This window comes from Cyprinodon tularosa, unplaced genomic scaffold (genome assembly GCF_016077235.1).
Source record: "Cyprinodon tularosa strain WSP-4 unplaced genomic scaffold, ASM1607723v1 ctg269, whole genome shotgun sequence".
Lineage (NCBI taxonomy): Eukaryota > Metazoa > Chordata > Actinopteri > Cyprinodontiformes > Cyprinodontidae > Cyprinodon > Cyprinodon tularosa.
In genome coordinates this window covers 627042-645340 of record NW_024038973.1, presented here as the reverse complement: position 1 = coordinate 645340, position 18299 = coordinate 627042, and the positions used below count along the sequence as shown (strand labels likewise).

The following is an 18299-nucleotide window of genomic DNA, read 5'->3' as shown; positions in this document are numbered from 1 at the left end:
GATTTCTAAAGAAAACGAAATTATTCCATAGAATTTAATTATAGTAAGTGTGTTTGTAAGTGAAGGAATGATATACAAAGCTGTGCACAAATATGTATATATTTTTAAGTGTGAATGTGTGAATGTATGTTTAGAAGAAGTTAGGGTAGAATGTATCAGGATAAATATTTAAACCATCACGAACCACACTCCATACCAGTAAGTGGCGGTAATGCTACTAACAGTTTGTTGCCAACCGCCATAAAACTCGACAAGAAGAAGAAGAAGAATACCAGGTGAAGTGTCAGACACAAACCTGAAGTTTTCCCTTCCATTTAAACATTTAAAGTGTTTGAGTATACATTTTACTGTATATATATAAGCTAATATATTAGACACATATATAACGCGTTCTTAAATCTTTGCCATCCTTCTCGTTAGAGATGTTTTATTTCCGCCGCCATCTTTTCCCCCCCAAGGTGTAATCCTGGTTAGCAACCGTTACAGGCGGCTAATCTCCTTCTCCAAACAGTGTCTGCTATTACCCAGCACTCCATTGAAACGTATGACCTGTCTGTGGCCTTGGCGTGCAGTGTGTGCGGCTGCTAGTTCTCCAACGGACTTCTTTAATTGTAGCTAGCTTTGTGTCCGACCTGTCGGCAGTGTATCCGGGAGCAGTTGGAGAAGAGCTGAGCCACCATGCTGACATGTAGGAATGTATGGAAGAAGCTAACCCCTCTAGCTAGAGCCTCGTCAGCTGTCTGCCGGCAGAACGTGAGGAGAACAGGTAGGTGAACTCACTGGTTACCTTGTAGTCTTCCGGTTAGCTTATTAACACGATGCTTTGATTTGATACATCTAAACATTAGGATACCGTTCTGACTCTCTGGGTGCTTTTTTGTGATTGTTTTTAAAATAACCTTTGTTTTTAATGGAAAGCTAACTAGCTAATTAGGACATGTTGACACACATGTTTCTTAATGATTAACACAGTTAAAACTTAGTGTTTATTGTTTTTTATGTTACATGTGGCCCATAGAAAGCATTATTTAGTAGACAGATGTTCTGTGACCTTCCTTCTGATTGCTACCACATGGATCCACTCTTATCTCAGTGATTACATTTCCACCCCCTTTTGGAGATCCTGGAAGGATTGGATCAGGCACTGAAATTACATCATATAGTATGCAAGACTATTCTAACACCAAAAAAAACAAAAAACAAAATTATTACTATTATTACTATTTATAGCCAGCCTAATTCTTTATGAACATGGGTTTCTGCTGCCCTCATTTGCAAGAGGTGTCCATTTATTCCTCCCCAGGGTTCCTGCACATCCTTAAAAAGTCTTATAAGGCATTGAATTCTTCTATATAAAATCAAGGCCTTAATTGGTATTAAAAAGTCTGAAATCAGTCTTTCTTAGGTCTTAAAATTGTTGCCATATCATCAATAGGATTTTATTTACGTTACAATAATTGACATTATTTTTTCTTACATTTACCGAACCGCTCGCTATAACTATTATTGGTTCCGTCCCGATAGCGGAACCAATAAAATCTAGGGCTGGGTATTTTCGCCAAAGTCCTGAATCGATTTGAGTTTGATTCATACAGTTCTAAATCGATTAATTTCGATTCAATCTGTTTTTACAGTAATGAAAATGGTTCAACTGTTTTTCAAAATACTCATGTATTTTTTTTCCCCTTTCATATTAAACACAAAATGCAAACTTGTAAATCGGACAGTTTAAACTTCAGATGTGAACAAAACTGTCTCAAAAGTGCAAACTTGTTTGTGAAAAGGCAAAGCCTCACTCGAGCAAGCAGACGTGACACGGAGGGGACACATGCATCAGCTGCATTATCCTCACTGAACAAACCATATTTGCAGCGTTGTCTGTAACAACTACAGGGTGTTTGCTGGTCAGCCCCCATTTGTTAACGTCTCCGGTCAGCCTATTGGCAATATTTACAGCTGTCTGGCTTGAAGTCATCTTGAGTGTATCTTTCCTGCTTATTTTAATGTGAACGTCACGTGCGTCACTATAAAACTAATCGATCTCATTCCCTAGACATCGATTTTGCAAAAATGTAAAGGAATCGATTCAAAATCGAATTTTTTTTTTTTTACCCAGCCCTAATAAAAACGACGTTGCACCCGGACCTATAGGTGATGTGCCACTAACTTTTTATCTGGACAACGTGGTGAAGTTTAAATTCAACAAAAAATAGGCTATCCGTCCAAGAGTTTTCTGCATGCTGCTGAAACCACTGCCAGGGAATGTAGATGAAGCATGATAGGAATCAAGGCAGTGGAGACACATTTGGGAAACTCAAAGCTTCAAAATGAAGTTATGGAGAAGCAGCAGGTATTTCTCCATTCTGTTCCACCTTTGCTCTGCAACGCCTCCACAGCATCTCTCACATCAACAACAGCTCCAGTAGAACCAAATCTCTGGATAAAAGAGATTTAAAGTAGAGCGATTGAGAAAGGAACAAAAAAGTTAGTGAATTCAGTTCACTAATTGTTACAAATTGTGTTGCAACAATACCAGTATCTGATGGGGCCCTGATTCAACACTAACATGGTCGTATTGGCCAGTACCGACAAATAGGGCACCGATACCATTTTAGGAGCCAAAAGTTTATTCAACTATGGTCACCCATTCCTGGTAGGCAATAAATAGTTCTACTGGATTCACTTTTATTAGTCTTTTTCCTGCTTCACAAAGGTAGGCAGCAGCTTGACAAAACCATGATAGAAATTGTTCTACATCTAAGTATTATGCTGTTCTTCATATGTACACACACACATCAGTTTCAAACAGATCGGTATGGGCCGATACTGCACATACTGCACAGCCAGGTATAATTTTTTATTTAAAGTGGCATTAAAAAGTCTTTAAAAGTCTTGAAAAAAGTCCTGCCTTATGTTGTAGGAACCCTGCCTCCCAGGGTTTAATGGTGCATTTTATATTGGGACATATGTATTAGCATGCTTTTTTACAGGCATAGATTTCATGCAAATTAATTAATCTAAAACAGTATTAAAGGGACATGGATATAATGCCATTAGACCAAGAATAAAAGTCTCAGTAATTTTTGTTAGGGGATCTGTTTGGCTTGTAAAGTAGTCAGATTTAGAGATTTGTTGTTAAATGGAGCCCTATAGGCAGAAGTTCAACTGAATAAATTGATTACTCGCCTTCATCTGCCTATAACACAGCCAATCAGCTTTGAACCACGCCTCCATGAGAGCCAAGCGGCATCCAAAGTTCATCTTAAAAGGCCTCTGATCAGCAACTCGTCTGTTACCTAGTGCACAGGCAGTGTTGGGCAGTTTGACTTCACTCAGATGACCCCGTTTCAACCCACCTCCATCCCCTTCTCCTCCATCGTAGCTAAAACTTACTCAGAGTGTCTGGTTCTGCCAGAGGTTTCTTCCCAATGGAGAGTTTTTCCTCTCCACTGTCGCTTCATGCTTGCTCATCATGGACAGGTTCTCTCAACCTATTCTATCCAACTGGACTTCCATCTTCCGGGTCCCTGAGTGAAGCTCTAATATCAGCTCACGCAGTCCGCTGGATCTCACCATAAAGCTCAGCAGACCGTCTCACTAACCATCTCCACTCCACCACCAGTTTCAGGCCTGGGAGGGAAACAGCCCTATTCTTTGCTCCTGTTCATGCATATCTATCAAAATTCGGTGCTATGTTTCCTGCTGAGGTCTGAGCGCCAAAGACTAAGTAATTATATAAATACATTTCTTCTAATTGTCTTTTCTCTCCGTGTGAGTTTTTGAGATTGAACTGACCTTGAAAAAGCTAAAAATAATATAGTTGAATTAAAAGGAGAGATTTGTAACTATAGAATTTATTTTCACATCAACTGTTTTCAACTGTGAGAGAACATTCTGTTGAAACAAAATTGGGTGTAGTTTGCCCTCTTTTTTTTTTTTTTTTTTTTACTAAAATAATCATTCATCAATTCTGAAATTAGGATGGAAGTCATATGGAGGCTGAATCTTGTAAAGACAACTTAAACATGCTTTAAGCATTAAAACAGTTCCTCTTTAGAGTTAGTTTAAAATGTTACCAGCTTTAATTAAAGAAAGTTCACTTAAATAAAAAAAAAAGGATTATTTTTGGAACAGGAATGAAGGGAGAAAAAAAAAAGCTACCTCCCGACTGAAGCTCGAGACATTCAGTAAAATCAGTTATCCCTAACGGAGCAAAACAATCTAACATCACTAAGGCTAGAAGGAATGGAGAGGAAAGCTCTTCTTAATGCTGAAATTCAAATCCTTAGATTAGGAGAAATCCTTAGATTTCAGGAGAAAAAAAATACGATGCAATTCTCCAAAACGTTCTACCAGCTGTGATGTATTAAAAACCGCAAATTTAACAACTGTGGCTGAAAAAAGCAAAAATAAAAGCTAGAATGTTAACACCTGGGGTGTAACCAACTTATTGAGCTTGCTGGAAGCAGGGATTTTATTAAGCCCATCCATTGCTGGGAGGATGGATCTTCTATAACGCTTGTTTCTAAACTTAAGGTACAGCACTGCAACTTCTTCATCCTGACATTGTCCAACAGAGATTAGATTTTTCCAAGAGTGTTTTAAATTATTGATTTCCAGGCACCTGTCAATGTTTCCCTAGCCAAACAACTTAGGAGGGCTGGGAAATGCGGCTCTAATGTAAACTCCAAGGGAATTAGGTCAGTTTAACAGTTGAAGAAATGCTCATAGGTCTTAACAGAAAGAGGGAAGCATAAATTATATATATCTTGAAGCATGATGTTCAAAGTGATGGGAAGAAACTGTGGGTGTACAAGCTTTCCTCACGCTGCTTGAATTTTAGCTCATTCTTAGTATCATGGACTTAGCTGGATGGAAGAGGAGAAGTCGGGCAGATAAAGCTTTAAGTAGGAAAGCAGTCAGTCTGGGAACTCTGGAGGAGCTGCAGAGATCTGTAGCTCAGGTGGGCATTGTGTCAACAGTTGTTCCATCTTTATCGCCGGTGTTTATGGGTGCTAAAAATTCCCAACAGTGTCCAAAAGGCTGATGTTCAATCCTTTAGGCTGCCATGCTAAAGCTATAAATGATAGGTGACTCTGTTCATTCCATCCTAATGTTAGAACACGGTGCTGGCAGAATCATGCTGTGGAGAGGACAAAGAAGCTGGTCAGCGTTGACCTGGAGTTTATTCTCTGCTGGTTCTCTGGGTCATGTAGTCATAAAAACATGAATATTCGTTTAAATGGCTGCTATAAATTACTATTTGAAGGAGAATTTACTAGAGCTTAAATTATGAGTTTAAGCTTTGAAAGAGAGAAGAAAACCATATTAGACTAAACTTAAGAAACTCTGCTATTAGTTTGAACGGCATTAGAGTCCCTGCAGGGTCCTGCACCAGATTATTATGCTGGAAAAGAAAATTAATAGATGGACTTTTTGCGCTGTATGCCAGAGGTCACGGATTAACAAATTCGGACCCACCTGCTGGCTCATCCGGACTCAACCTGATTTAAAACATTTATAGATTACCACATGTTGTCTGATGACAGTGTCTTACTTCACTTGCGCTGCTTCTCCTGTTAATATGGTAAAGCCCTCCGGAGGCTCCAGGCTGCATGTGATACGAATTAGCCAAAGAGCTGTTAGCTGCTGTTAGCTACTTTTAGACACAGCAGGCAAATCTTTGGCAAGGCAGGCTATGGGAAAGAAGAAAGCGAAAGAGAAAAAGAAAGCAGAGAAAGTGTGGACTGCTGGAAGAACCGCGGTGAACTGGTGAAAGAAGAGTGAAATGGTGTGCTCAAAAATGACCCTGCACATTTTGAGTAGGTTCGGCTCAACCTGCTGCTGTGAAGCAGGATTCACCACCATAAACATAAATATGGATCCAGGCTCAAAATAAGCTCCTTGATATGTGGCTTTGTCTCCAATCAAACCCAAGTTTAAAGCCTTGCAGGGCAGCATAAAGCCCACTGCTCTCATTAAGCCATAAAACAGGAAGAAACAAACGGTCAGTTCAGGTGCTTTTGTAAAAAATGTGAATCAGGAAATTGTCTATATACCAATTTTGTTGTACTCTACTTAAACAAACATTTTAGATTTTAAAATAGAAAATGTTAAAAAGAAAAAAAAAAAAAATATATATATATATATAATTTTTTTTATTATTCAATAAAATGAATTTTTTTTATTCAATAAATATATTCAACGTGGATGCATAAACACCTCATTTTATTTCGGTGGTAAATTCTGTTTAAACTAACAGATTATAATTAAAAATGTCTCCAGACCTTTACTGGTTATTCAGACCCCACTGAATTTTAATTGGTTACCCATGTTTTATGCATTTAAACATGTTATTTAACAGTTGAGGAAAAACTCTATGTATTTGTTTCTCCTAGAGAATAGCCCAAAAACAAGGATCATCAGAAAGGCTTTTTAACTGATGGTATAATCCTTTATATCAGAGCAGTTCTATAAATGATTCTTTTTTCCAGGCTTAAACAATGCCAGAACACCACTGTGTGTGCCTGTGGCTCACATGTCCACGGGGCCAGCGGGTGGAGGTGGAGACAACCTGAAATACGCCCTCCTAGTCGGAGCAGCCTTTGTTGGTGGCCTAACATACGTGAGTTAGCTAAATCTGTTGTGGCAAAACAACAAACGAGGATTCCTAAATGTCTGGAAAGCATAAAAACCCCTAGTCTGCTCCTAAGTTGAAAAGTTATTATTTTAATGTTTTGCAGGCTGTCGTTACCCTAAAGCGAGACCAGCAAAGACATCAGGAACGTTTGGCAGAGATCTCCTCCAGGAGGCAGAAATCAGCCGCGAAACAAGCAGCCACACCGCTCCAAACAGAACCCCCTGGTCAGCTCCTTATCCAGGAATAACTTTATCTCTGTTATATAGGGACATTTAAATATATGTGTATGGAACATAATGGGCTTATTTTAATTCTCCTTGTGCTTTAGCTGCTGAAGCTGCACAGACAGAGGGTGAGTGCTTCCTTTATGTCTAAGATGAGATCAGGATTTTCTCCACATAGTCAGAATTGTATACAATGTAAATCATTTAAGCTTTTTGTCTTTTTTTAATTAGAGAAACTGACTCTGCAGCTCTCAGTTCAGCTCCCTCTTTACTGCCACATATGCATATTATGATTAATCACTTTAACTAAAGATTATATATTTTTTTATTTATCTGATTATTATCAGGGAACATTTATATTATATATAAGATAAATGTTATTTTCCCTAAAGAGGGGATTTGTTTTAGCAGCCAGAGAGAACAAATGCAGAGGAAGTACACGAGTTATCCAATGTTTCTGTTTGTTACTCAGCCCACCTAGAGCCGAAACCTGAAGTCCCAGCGGCTGAGGTCGCTGAAGCAGCAGCTCCCAGCGAAACCACTGAACAGTCTCCAGGTTAGTTTTTAACCCATGCATGGTTTACTCTGCCTCCTGTTAAAACTGATATCTTTGAGGTTAAACTGCACGAGTGTTTTTCTGTTCTTATTCCGTGGTCTCTATCCAGATTCTTTGAAAGTTCCCCAGTGAACCGGGACGACACTGCTGTGCCGCATGCATCTTTATGTAACACTGTTTACAGTTTCGCTGCAGCTTTTGGAAACTAACTTAACTTCTGTTTTTTTGTAGGTCACTTTTTTTTTTTCTCTTTGTAAATATGCCAGCCTGTTCGCTGCCATGTGTCCTTTTAGGAACTTTCTGTGAAGGCCTGAATCTGTGCTGGACTACTTTTTTATTTATGCTGCTCTTCCAGTTGTGGTTCTGCCAGTGTAAATATTCCCGAATCAAAGCATGGATCCCCTCCATTATTAGTGCAAACCTTAATTTATGCGTGTTACATGTTTTGCATTTACAGTTTATGATCAGGTGACAGAGAAGAAAACAGCACCCCCTACTGTTACTGTAGCGCATCCTTTTACAATTGTCCTGTGGCGTGATCTACATGCTCTTTATGCCTGATAATAAACCTGAAAGGGTGGTTGAAGTTGTTAAACTAATACTTGGTCTGAATGACCTCAGGAGTTTGACACAAACCACAGGGGATATAAAAATGATCCCAAAACAGGGGTTTGTTTCTCTCCCAGCGCTGTGAGGAACAAAAAAAGTTCTTGTTCTGGATCCATCATCTGGGAAGAAGTTGAGTTTTCGAAGACAAATATTTCTTCTGTCCAGAAACTTGAAAGAAATGGGGTTTCTAAAAGAGGAATGCTTTTTTTGCTTTTAAAGACCAGAATGTATTCGGTCAGCCTGCCACACAGCTCGGTCGGATATCGTATGGCTAACACTATTCTAGAAAAATATAAACATTTGAAACAGGCTTCTTCAGGACACCAGCTACATAAAGAACATTCTTTATCAACTGTTTTAATTAGGGATGCACGATATTGGGATTTTGGCCGATATCCGATATGCCGATATTTTAAAACTCGTAGCCGATAACCGATACCGATACTGATGTTAAAGCTGGACAAAAATAAGTAGCCATTGAAAATAGCAGTTTTGTTATCCATTTCTGACACTTTGAAAAATAATATACTCAAATATATTTTCATATGCTGATATCTAATAGATAAAAAAAAAAAAAAACACGGTATCGATCTATTTTACTTTCAAAATCTCGTGAAATTTCATCGTTCTGTTACAAACTCTCATGATATTTTGCAAATTCTTGTGAGATTTTGTTAGTAAAATAGATCGATACCGCGTCAATATATCAACATATAAGAATATGGCAAAATTTCGTGAATTTTCAGGGGATTTTGTAGCATAACGATGACATATAGCAATATTTCATTAGTAAAAGAGATTGATATGGTGTTTTTAAATGGCAATATATCAGCATATGAAGATATTGTGATATTTTAATGTATCAATATTTTTTCCCTCATCTTTAGAAGTTTTTAAGTCTGTAAAAAAGAAGTTTTTGAAGAAGAAGAAGAACTAGTATTTTTTTTTTTTTTAGACTTTAGAAACTCAGAAGCTGATCAAATATCGGGTTAAATATCGGTGGGGTGGCCGATATTCAGTTTTAAGGCCGATACAGACCGATACCATTAGGGGGCAGATTATATCGTGCATCCCTAGTTTTAAACATATTTTGAATTGGCCAATACCGAAATGGAAAAAAAATATGAGGACAAAAAATGGAAATATTAAAAATAGATTAACAGTTCAGTTTAATTTTTTCTTTATCGTTTATGATTCATATTTATTGTTTGGAAACTAAATCAAAACTGTCATCATGAGTAGAGATGTAAGACGATAAACCATAGGATAGGTGCCCCCCCCCAATACGTGTCAACATAGGTTTGAAATTGGCCCAAAGAGGGCTTAAAATTCGTTATATATTCCAAAGTATTGGCTAACCCATCCAAAGAACAGAGGTTTAATATTCATATACAGTCTATATAGACAGTCTATACAGTCTATATAGTCAATATACAGGCGAATAAAACGAGCACTAAGGCATGCAGACTGTCTCTGTCTCTCTATCATCACCATCAGATCATCAACACCTTTGTTTATAGATGTGGGAGATCTGCCTTTTTTTCAGTGTAGTCCTGTTTCTCTGATGGTGACTGCTCTCTTCAGCTCGTCTGCCTGCCTGTGTGTTTCCTAGACGGGGGCTTTTACAGTTGCATTTTGCATCTCTGCTTCTGTCTTCTTGAACCCCAGTCGGCCTCGGCAGATGGCCGCTCACACTGAGTCTGGTTCTGCTGGAGGTTTCTTCCTGTTAAAAGGGAGTTTTTCCACTCCACTGTCGCTACAAGCATGCTTAGTGTTAGGGATTGCCTTTGAGTCAATGAGTCGATGCAATCAACTGGTTTTCCTTATATAGTAAACTTTAAATCAATTTGACTGTTTGATCTGGTGAACTGTAAAGTGCCTTGAGATGACGTGCGTTGTGAATTGGCGCTTTATAAATAAAGTGAATTGAAGTTTAAGTTTGTTAGTAGATTTGATTTTAGTGGTAAAATGGCACCAAATCCACGATGATGTTGTCCTTTGTCACTCCTAACCACTGTTTTTTTCCTAGTGACTATTTCGATGTTCCCCATTTGATTCTGCAATGATCAGAGTTTATTTTACTTGTGTAAATGATCTCCTTTCCCTCCAGTTTTATTCCACATGGACATGTCTGTTACCACCATGGGATCATAGACTAATTGTGCTTCTTATTTTTATCCCTCTGACCTGCTCCTTTTTTCTTACATAGCCTCCAAACCTGCCTCTCCAAAGCTGCCCTCACACGCCCCCTACCTGCTGATTGGTGGAGGTACGGCCTCTTTCGCTGCTGCTCGCTCTATCCGAGCCAGAGACCCTGGTGCCAAGGTCAGTCAGGCTTCTGTGTATTTATCAAACAAGTATAGAAAATAATTAGTGTTCCTCACTGGTAACATTGCTGCTGCTGCAGGTGCTGATCGTGACTGATGAGCCAGATCTTCCATATATGAGGCCTCCTCTCTCTAAGGAGCTGTGGTTCTCTGACGACCCAAGCGTCACAGAAACTCTGCGGTTCAAACAGTGGAACGGGAAGGAGAGAAGGTGGTTTCCCAGTCCTCTCATGCAACCTTTGTAGATTTTTTACTTCAACCTTTTTAGTAACTCTGTTTTTGAGTAGTTTTATATCTCTGTCCCTCTTAACTATGAGTTGTTTCCTTTGCTCTGAATTAGTTGATGAATTTCACTTGTGACCTTTCTGACATTATTAGAAAGTTCAGTCATTGTTCTGGACAGATGCTGGGATTAGCTTTTGTTCAGTTTAGCATAGATGGAGATGCATTGGTGTGATGCTGCAAGTACTAATCTTCATAGTGTCTTAATGAGGCTATAAAACTGACAGGAACGAACAGCAAATGTCACAAAATAATTAGATTTAATGTCCATAAAAAGAAAAAGTTAATCTCCCTGTTCTTAGAAACTGTTCATCCTCAGCTTGTGAAACTCTGTGTGCTTCCAGGGCAGTGATTGTAGTTACTGAACAAAAAGTCCATTTAATGTTTGCACGTTTTAGGCTCCAGAGGTGTGATGCTAAACCACTCCTGATATTGGAAACAGAACAGGAGACATGATGGACTGATTTAAATAAATGCCCAAACACACCAGGTCTGCACTGCTGGTGTTTGTGTATCAATGGTGTGTCCGATATGATTTTAAAAGTTTGCTTAGAATGACAGACATTGATGAACAAACCAGAAACATTTTTTTAAGCTCTTTTGCACTAATAAACAGGAGGAAAGAAATACAAATATGGGTCAATGACATTGCAAATATCACCGACCATACCTCTTTTTACATTTTTTTTCCCTCATTTATTGCAGCTGATCTCTGCAGACTTGAATAAATACAGTGAAACACAAAGTTAGGCAGAAGGTATTTAGATTTGGATGGTTCACATGCAGACCTGTGACTTGTTCAGTGTTTGATTTAGCATCTAAAATGGACAGCAGAGGTAATTAATTATCTGCCATGACAAAAACATTATTACCAGATTTATTTGATGGAGTCTGTCCTGTGCAGCCCAGTCCAGACCAGCAGAATCTTCTTTCTGTATTTAAATGCAGCCAGAAATGTTATTACTTTTACAAATTTTACTATTTTAGTACTTTTATTTAGTTTTTTTGCTGTGCAAAAGGCGACAGGATGGGAGGAATAAGAAAATAATAGAGGAATTTTTTTTTTTCCACAAACATGATTATTTTCTGTCTCCACAATATGGAAAAATAGAAAATGAAGTAAAGTCCTCCATCTGCAGTTTTTCAAAAACTGTATGGTCTGCAGACTGATTGACTGGTTTCCTTTTTATCTTCTCAGCTGCTTTTTAGAGGGTTTGACTAAGTAGAAGGAATCAGACCCCGACAGGCCGTAGCCATGCTGCTGATGGATAAAGTTAGTTTGGAGGCCAGTTGTGCGTTCATTCCTGGACATGTGATGACTTTTTCCAAAATTAGCTTTTATTTTGATGATCTGTGGTTAAATCTGGACCAAAAGGGTCGATATCTTCTGGCTACTGCTCCTTTTAACCCTGCTGTGTTTATTTGACAGCATCTACTTTCAGCCGCCATCATTTTACATCGATCCAGAGGATTTGAATAGTGCTGAAAATGGGGGAGTAGCGGTCCTCGCTAGCAGAAAGGTTGGTTTATAGAGCTAATGGTAATAGGATGAAACACTGGACTAACTTTACATGTTTTCATTTAGATGCATCCAAGCTCAGTGACACAGACATTAATAATACAACATATTTATGCGTTTCAGGTGGTTCATATGGATGTGAGAGGAAACAAAGTAAAACTGGACGACGATACAGAGATTTCTTATGACAAGTGTTTAATTGCTACTGGTAAGCATTCAGGATGTAGTTTTAATTGACCTGTGCGTGATGGGATCTAATTAGGACTTCTCTTCAGGTGGGGTCCCGAGGAATCTGCAGGTAATCGAGAGAGCAGGAGAAGAGGTGATGAAGAGGACCACTTTATTCCGCAAGGTCAGAGTTTGGCCACTAGGTGGCGTAAGATTAGCAGGGGCTTTATTTCTGCAAAGCTGGATGGATCACAATTCAAAATATAGTCAGTATTTATATAAATTCATTGTTTTGATCTTGAATTTTGATTTTATTTTTAATAACAGATCGAAGACTTTAAAGCGCTGGACAATGTGTCGAGGAACAAGCAGTCCATCACCATTATTGGAGGTGGATTCCTGGGCAGTGAACTGGCCTGTGCGCTCGGCAGGAGATGTAAGGCTGCTTGACAAGCTGAGAAGGTTTCAGGATAAATCAAACTGATGGTTCTAGGTAACAGGGAGAAACCTTTCTGCTTATATGTCTATCATCATCCCTCTGCTTTTAGCAACAGAGTCCGGGTTAGAGGTGATTCAGATGTTCCCAGAGAAGGGCAACATGGGCAAGGTTCTCCCCGAATATCTGAGCAACTGGACAACGGAAAAAGTCAAGAAAGGTACAACTTGATTTATCCTGGTGATATTAATATAATACCTTTGTTTTTGTTTTTCCTCTCATTACCGTTTTTCTATGTTTTGTTAGAGGGTGTGAAGGTCCTCACAGAAGCACTGGTGAAATCTGTGTCTTACAAAGATGATAAACTAGAAATCAAACTCAAGGATGGACGATTGGTGGGTCCCATTTTAGCCAAACATGTCCTGGTCTAAAGAACCAGACCTTCCCCTCACTGAACTGTTCATCTTTGCCCTGCAGGTGAAGACGGATCACATTGTTGCTGCTGTCGGCCTGGAGCCAAATGTGGACCTTGCTAAGTCAGCCGGTCTGGAGGTGGACTCTGACTTCGGTGGCTATCGGGTCAATGCGGAGCTGCAAGCCAGGTCCAACATTTGGGTGGTATGTTAAAAAATCCCATTTCTGAATTTAAACCATGTCCAAGATTTTTTTATATATAATTTTGGTGACATTAGTTTTTCAAGGTGTTTAAATTCTTGATCTTTTGGATATTTGACCTTTTTTTTTCTATATTCATTTTGCTGCTGTAACACCAGAATTTCTAGCCTGACGTAGTCCTACTCAATTCTAGTCAGAATATGAGTCTGATACTGCTCCATAGAGCTGTGATTATGGGGCGTGTTTTGAACGAACCAGGAAAAAAAATGCCTCTTCACTCAATTGGATAGACCTACAACCAATAAGAGCAACGGAGTGCGTGACGTATGTTAAACGAGGCCTAGTTGTTGTCAGCAAAAATCAAAGCGTGCAGTTTCACGCCTAGAATAAGAAGATGAGACTTGATCGCGTTTCTCTGTTCCTCTTTTAAAATTAATTTGCTGTCGATATCTTCTAGAACAGACCTAATAGCAGAATCTACTCACCTCAACTCTCCAGGCAGCCATTGTTGTTGTCACCCTAGCGCGCATTGGTCACGTGGTTGATGACGTTACTGTTGATCATCTGTCCATCATAGTATAAAGCCCGCCCTGACAATTTGATTGGATCGCCTGACAGTGGGCGATAATACTCGCGCTACTATGGAGCAGAGCCAGACCGAACTTCCTGACCTCAAACCTTGTGGGCGGGACTAAGTTCGGAATGGCACCCAGGCTACAGAATTTCCCCATTGTGGGACAGAAAAAGGATTTTCTGTTTGATCATAGTGCCCCCTTCTGGTCAGATGATTTCTTGGTCCAATGCAGTTCTGTTGCATGTACCTCTTCCAAGTTGGATTATTTAATGAAAGAATAAAACACTGGCACCAAACAGTCTGCAGGGATTATGATTTAAACATGTTAAAAAATTGTTTTAATAGAGGTTCTATTAATGGAACAAATTACCAAATAAAATTAATCAATTTCCAGTTTATGAGTAGCAAATGTTTGTTGAATCCTTAAGACCATCCTAACCACAATTTATTTTCCTCATCTCAGAAAGTATAGATATATTATTCATACAGTAAATTACAACAGCATTCAGTGCCTCATAAACCAAAGTGGTGAGTAATCATTTAAAATATAGATGTTATGTAATAGAAATAATTTGACCTACAGAGAAAATCTGACTTTACAGATTTCTAGAAATCAGTGTGGGGAAGCCACAAAGCGTATTGTTAAATAAAGTCATTGTTTAGACTCCTGCATTCAAGGATGTTAATAGAAAGTTAGTGGAAGAAAAAGTTTAGTAGGAAAAGGTGCCATGTTTGTGTTCCTAATATTGAGTCTTATAAACTATGTTTAGTGGTCTTTTTTTCTAAATTCCTCTTTGTTTTATATTAGGCTGGAGATGCAGCCTGTTTCTATGACATCAGGCTTGGCCGCCGGCGGGTCGAGCACCATGACCATGCCGTGGTCAGTGGGAGGCTCGCTGGAGAGAACATGACGGGAGCCAGCAAACCTTACTGGCATCAGTCTATGTTCTGGTGGGTTCATTATGTAGAAGCAGTTGTATCATTTTTCTTTTTTGTTTGTGTGTTTTAAATTTTTGGAAGGGCTTTTCAGTTAATTGCATTTGCAATATATTTGCAATTTTAACTAAACAAAATATTCAAATCCACTCAGTTTTCGTCATATTCCATTTAACAGTAAGAAGCTGATGAGTCCAGCCCTCTAGGTGGCAGTAATTCGCTTAACATAGACTATAAGTAAGTAATTTAATAGAAACAGTAACAGTAAAGTCCTGCTAAAATTGGCCTCTGGATAAATAAACTTTAATAAACTCAAGGTCATGAAAACTATGAAACCCTGCAGTGAAACATTTACATGCTAGTGGTTAGTGCAAAGAGAAATCAAAGCAAAATAGCAGTTTTTTATTTTTAAGTTTTACCAAAATCGTTCAGTCATACTTTTTAGTTGTAGTTTGTTCTACTTATGGTTTATTTACTGCAACATAATAATTTGGTTCTGAAGCGGCTGTTCTGAGATCTGTTGTTTTCACAGGAGTGATCTGGGACCCGATGTCGGCTATGAGGCTATTGGGATCGTTGACAGCAGCCTGCCGACAGTAGGAGTGTTTGCCAAGGCCACTGCTAAGGACACGCCCAAAGCTGCTACTGAGGAGTCGGGTACGAGCGCTCTTGGTTTGGTTATTGGACTGAAATATGCCAAATTCCAGGGCAATTATTTTTCTTTTTTGTGAAAATGTACATTTCGGTCCCAGTCCTTGCTTTTTTCAGCCCTGCTCAGAAATCTGTACAATCCCATATTAGTAGGGCTGAAAACTTATAACCAGTCCTGAAAAAGTATTGATAGGATCGATTGAAAATCGATGCTGTATTAGGGGCATTACGGCATTATTGAGAGAAGGTTGAGTAAAATAAAAGTAAATCAAGAGATATTTTCTTTTACTGGGACATAAATGATGCAGGTACTGAGAGACAGAAGACAGTATTATAGCTAAACAAGTTGGTAAAAAGCATGAGAAAAAGCTCTGATAAATTTCTACATGTAAAGTGTTGATGTAAAAAAAAAGACATTGATCATTTTCCTTCCATTTGGGAACCATGCTGTACTTTGTGCTGATCTGCGGCATGTATGGTGCAAGGCAAGGACTACGTTGTTAGAGCGGAAATAATAATACAGTGGAAAAAATAAATGCTGATGCTACGTTCACACCACAAGCAGCACAGGCAGCAGAAGCAGCTTGTTTTACATGCAAAGTCAATGGTTGACACACATCAAGGTGCAGCAAAAGGTCCTGCACCGCGTTTTGAGTAGCAGGAGCAGCGCGTCCTGGCAGCTGAAACAGCGCGTCATAAGCTTCTGAGCATCTGACACGTGCAACGCGCTTCAGAAGCAGCAGCTGCTGAAGTTGGGAAAATACAAATCACTATGATCACTCCACAGAAAGTTCATCAACACCTAAATTAACTTAAAATGTTGAAACCTGCCAGTAAAATATGTTCAATTTTATTAATCTTGTGCCTGAAGTTTGGATTACGTACGGGAAAAATGTAAACATCTACTTCCAGCTGCTGCGAACAGTAGCTGAAAACCCTGAGAGGCCACTGGGCCAGAGGCTGCTGTAGAACAGGATTCCTAGTGACAGTTCAACCCCAGTATACAGGGGTTCTGAGCAAATCCAACAGCGAAATAATATTTGAAGGCAGGATTGTAACCTTGATGAACTGACTGCACAGATGAAGTTTTCAGGTGGACTTTCTCACTTTAAAACATATTAAAGCTACTTTTTACCCACTGATCACAGAAAATATAGCTGCCATTGTTAAAGGCAAAGAAAGGATAGGGTCGCTCCGCCCAACGCGCATCAGACCCACTTTTCCACCGTGCAGTTAGAGCAGCAAAGATGCTTCAACCGCGCATCAGAACTAAACTTGTACAAGCATAAAAAATGAAGCAGCACGTGCGTTTTTGCTGCTCCTGCTGCTTTAGGTGCAAATGTAGCATGAGAGTGAAAGTTATGAAGTGAGCAAAGGTTCATATTGATGGTGTTCCAGGTACTGGGATCCGCTCAGAGAGTGAGACGGAGGACACTGCTTCCAGCGCAGTGGCCTCTACCACGCCGTCTCCTGCCGTCCAGCACAAGGACGAATACGGAAAAGGAGTCATCTTCTACCTGAGAGACAAAGTGGTGGTGGGGATCATCCTGTGGAACGTGTTTAACAGGATGCCCATTGCCAGAAAGGTACTACCCCGTGCTTTTCTCCTGCATGTTACTGGAAGGATTGAAAAGATCTTTTTAATTAAGGCTTTTTCTGGTGTTAACTTGTAGATCATTAAGGACGGAGAGGAGCATGCAGATCTGAACGAGGTGGCAAAGCTGTTCAACATCCACGAGGACTAAGCTGCTGGAGGCTGACACTCAGGGGAGAGAGTTTAACTTAGAAAGAGCGAACTCTGGCAGTGATCGCCACCTTCGTTAAAACGAAACATGTCTACCAAATGAGAGGATCAATGTGTATTAAACTGTTGATATTTTCATATTTGGAGTTTGTATCTGCTGTTTTATTTTGCTTGTGTTTGGGTTTACCCCCACATAAGATCATCATTTTTTCCTTTCACCGTCATTTGTGTGATTTCCCCCACCCCAAAAAAAAAACAAAAAAAGCTGAACTGCTCTCCCTCTGTGTGATCGGAGCAGCTTGATGTAAGAAAAGCGACAATAAAGGCTATTTTTAAATTGGACTTGATGATTTTTTTCAGCTTTGCCTCCAGATAATGGCAGTGATGAGCAGCTGCAGTGACCTCCATCCAGAGCTGTGATCGTTTTAGGTGGTTGTTGCAGTCAGTGGGCTTCAACTCCATCTGTCCTCAGGAATTTGAATCAGTCCATGTTGCGTGGCATTTCACTTCCTAAAGAGATGGAGGGAGCAATTAATGTCTCAGCTCATTTAAAAACACTTTTTATTGTGTGAAATAGAACAGCTGGTGATGTTTAAAAAGTGACAAAGTTTATATTTAGAAAATCTAGCGTCCGACTCCCACAAAATGACCAGATTGAAGCTTGGCCTATTATTTTTTTTTTTTTCTGAGAGTAAAAAATGAGCAAGCATGCAGAATTTTTTCCATTTTGGGCTCCTTGTTATTACGAAGGCTCTTGTGCTTTATTTTATTACACATCCTTGATTTCATTTGACACTGGGCCTCAAAGCAAAGTGCAGAAGGGGCTTTCAAGTGCGAGGCGAACACGTGCAGCCGTTACATCCCATCGCGTTGTCTGACATTAATTTTACACGAGTAAGTGGTTGGAGCTGCCGCCTCCTGTGCGTGCGGGGAGTAAACATGAGCTTCAGCATCTGGCTTTACATTTTCCTTCATAACAAAAATGAGATAAAAACAGACCAGAGACTGACGAAAGACC

General features: G+C 39.4%; 1 protein-coding gene across 1 annotated transcript; it reads left to right on the top strand.

Moving 5' to 3' along the window:
* Positions 1 to 429: 429 nt before the first annotated feature.
* aifm1 (apoptosis inducing factor mitochondrion associated 1) lies at positions 430 to 17618 on the top strand. The gene is made up of 18 exons (XM_038289447.1): positions 430 to 766; positions 6495 to 6625; positions 6744 to 6864; positions 6969 to 6992; positions 7337 to 7420; positions 10239 to 10354; positions 10437 to 10567; positions 12068 to 12158; positions 12281 to 12365; positions 12433 to 12509; positions 12653 to 12761; positions 12874 to 12981; positions 13068 to 13156; positions 13239 to 13379; positions 14759 to 14901; positions 15419 to 15543; positions 16936 to 17123; positions 17211 to 17618. Exons 1-18 carry the CDS (start codon positions 679 to 681, stop codon positions 17280 to 17282), a joined length of 1923 nt encoding a protein of 640 aa, XP_038145375.1. The 5' UTR covers positions 430 to 678; the 3' UTR covers positions 17283 to 17618.
* The last annotated feature ends 681 nt before the right edge of the window (positions 17619 to 18299 follow it).

Excerpts from the sequence above, each read along its gene's own strand:
- aifm1 (XM_038289447.1), top strand. The coding sequence starts at position 679 with ATGCTGACATGTAGGAATGTATGGAAGAAGCTAACCCCTCTAGCTAGA. Across the intron at positions 10,568-12,067 it reads TGGAACGGGAAGGAGAGAAG|CATCTACTTTCAGCCGCCAT; the intron begins GTGGTTTCCCAG and ends TTTATTTGACAG. Across the intron at positions 12,762-12,873 it reads CTGTGCGCTCGGCAGGAGAT|CAACAGAGTCCGGGTTAGAG; the intron begins GTAAGGCTGCTT and ends CTCTGCTTTTAG.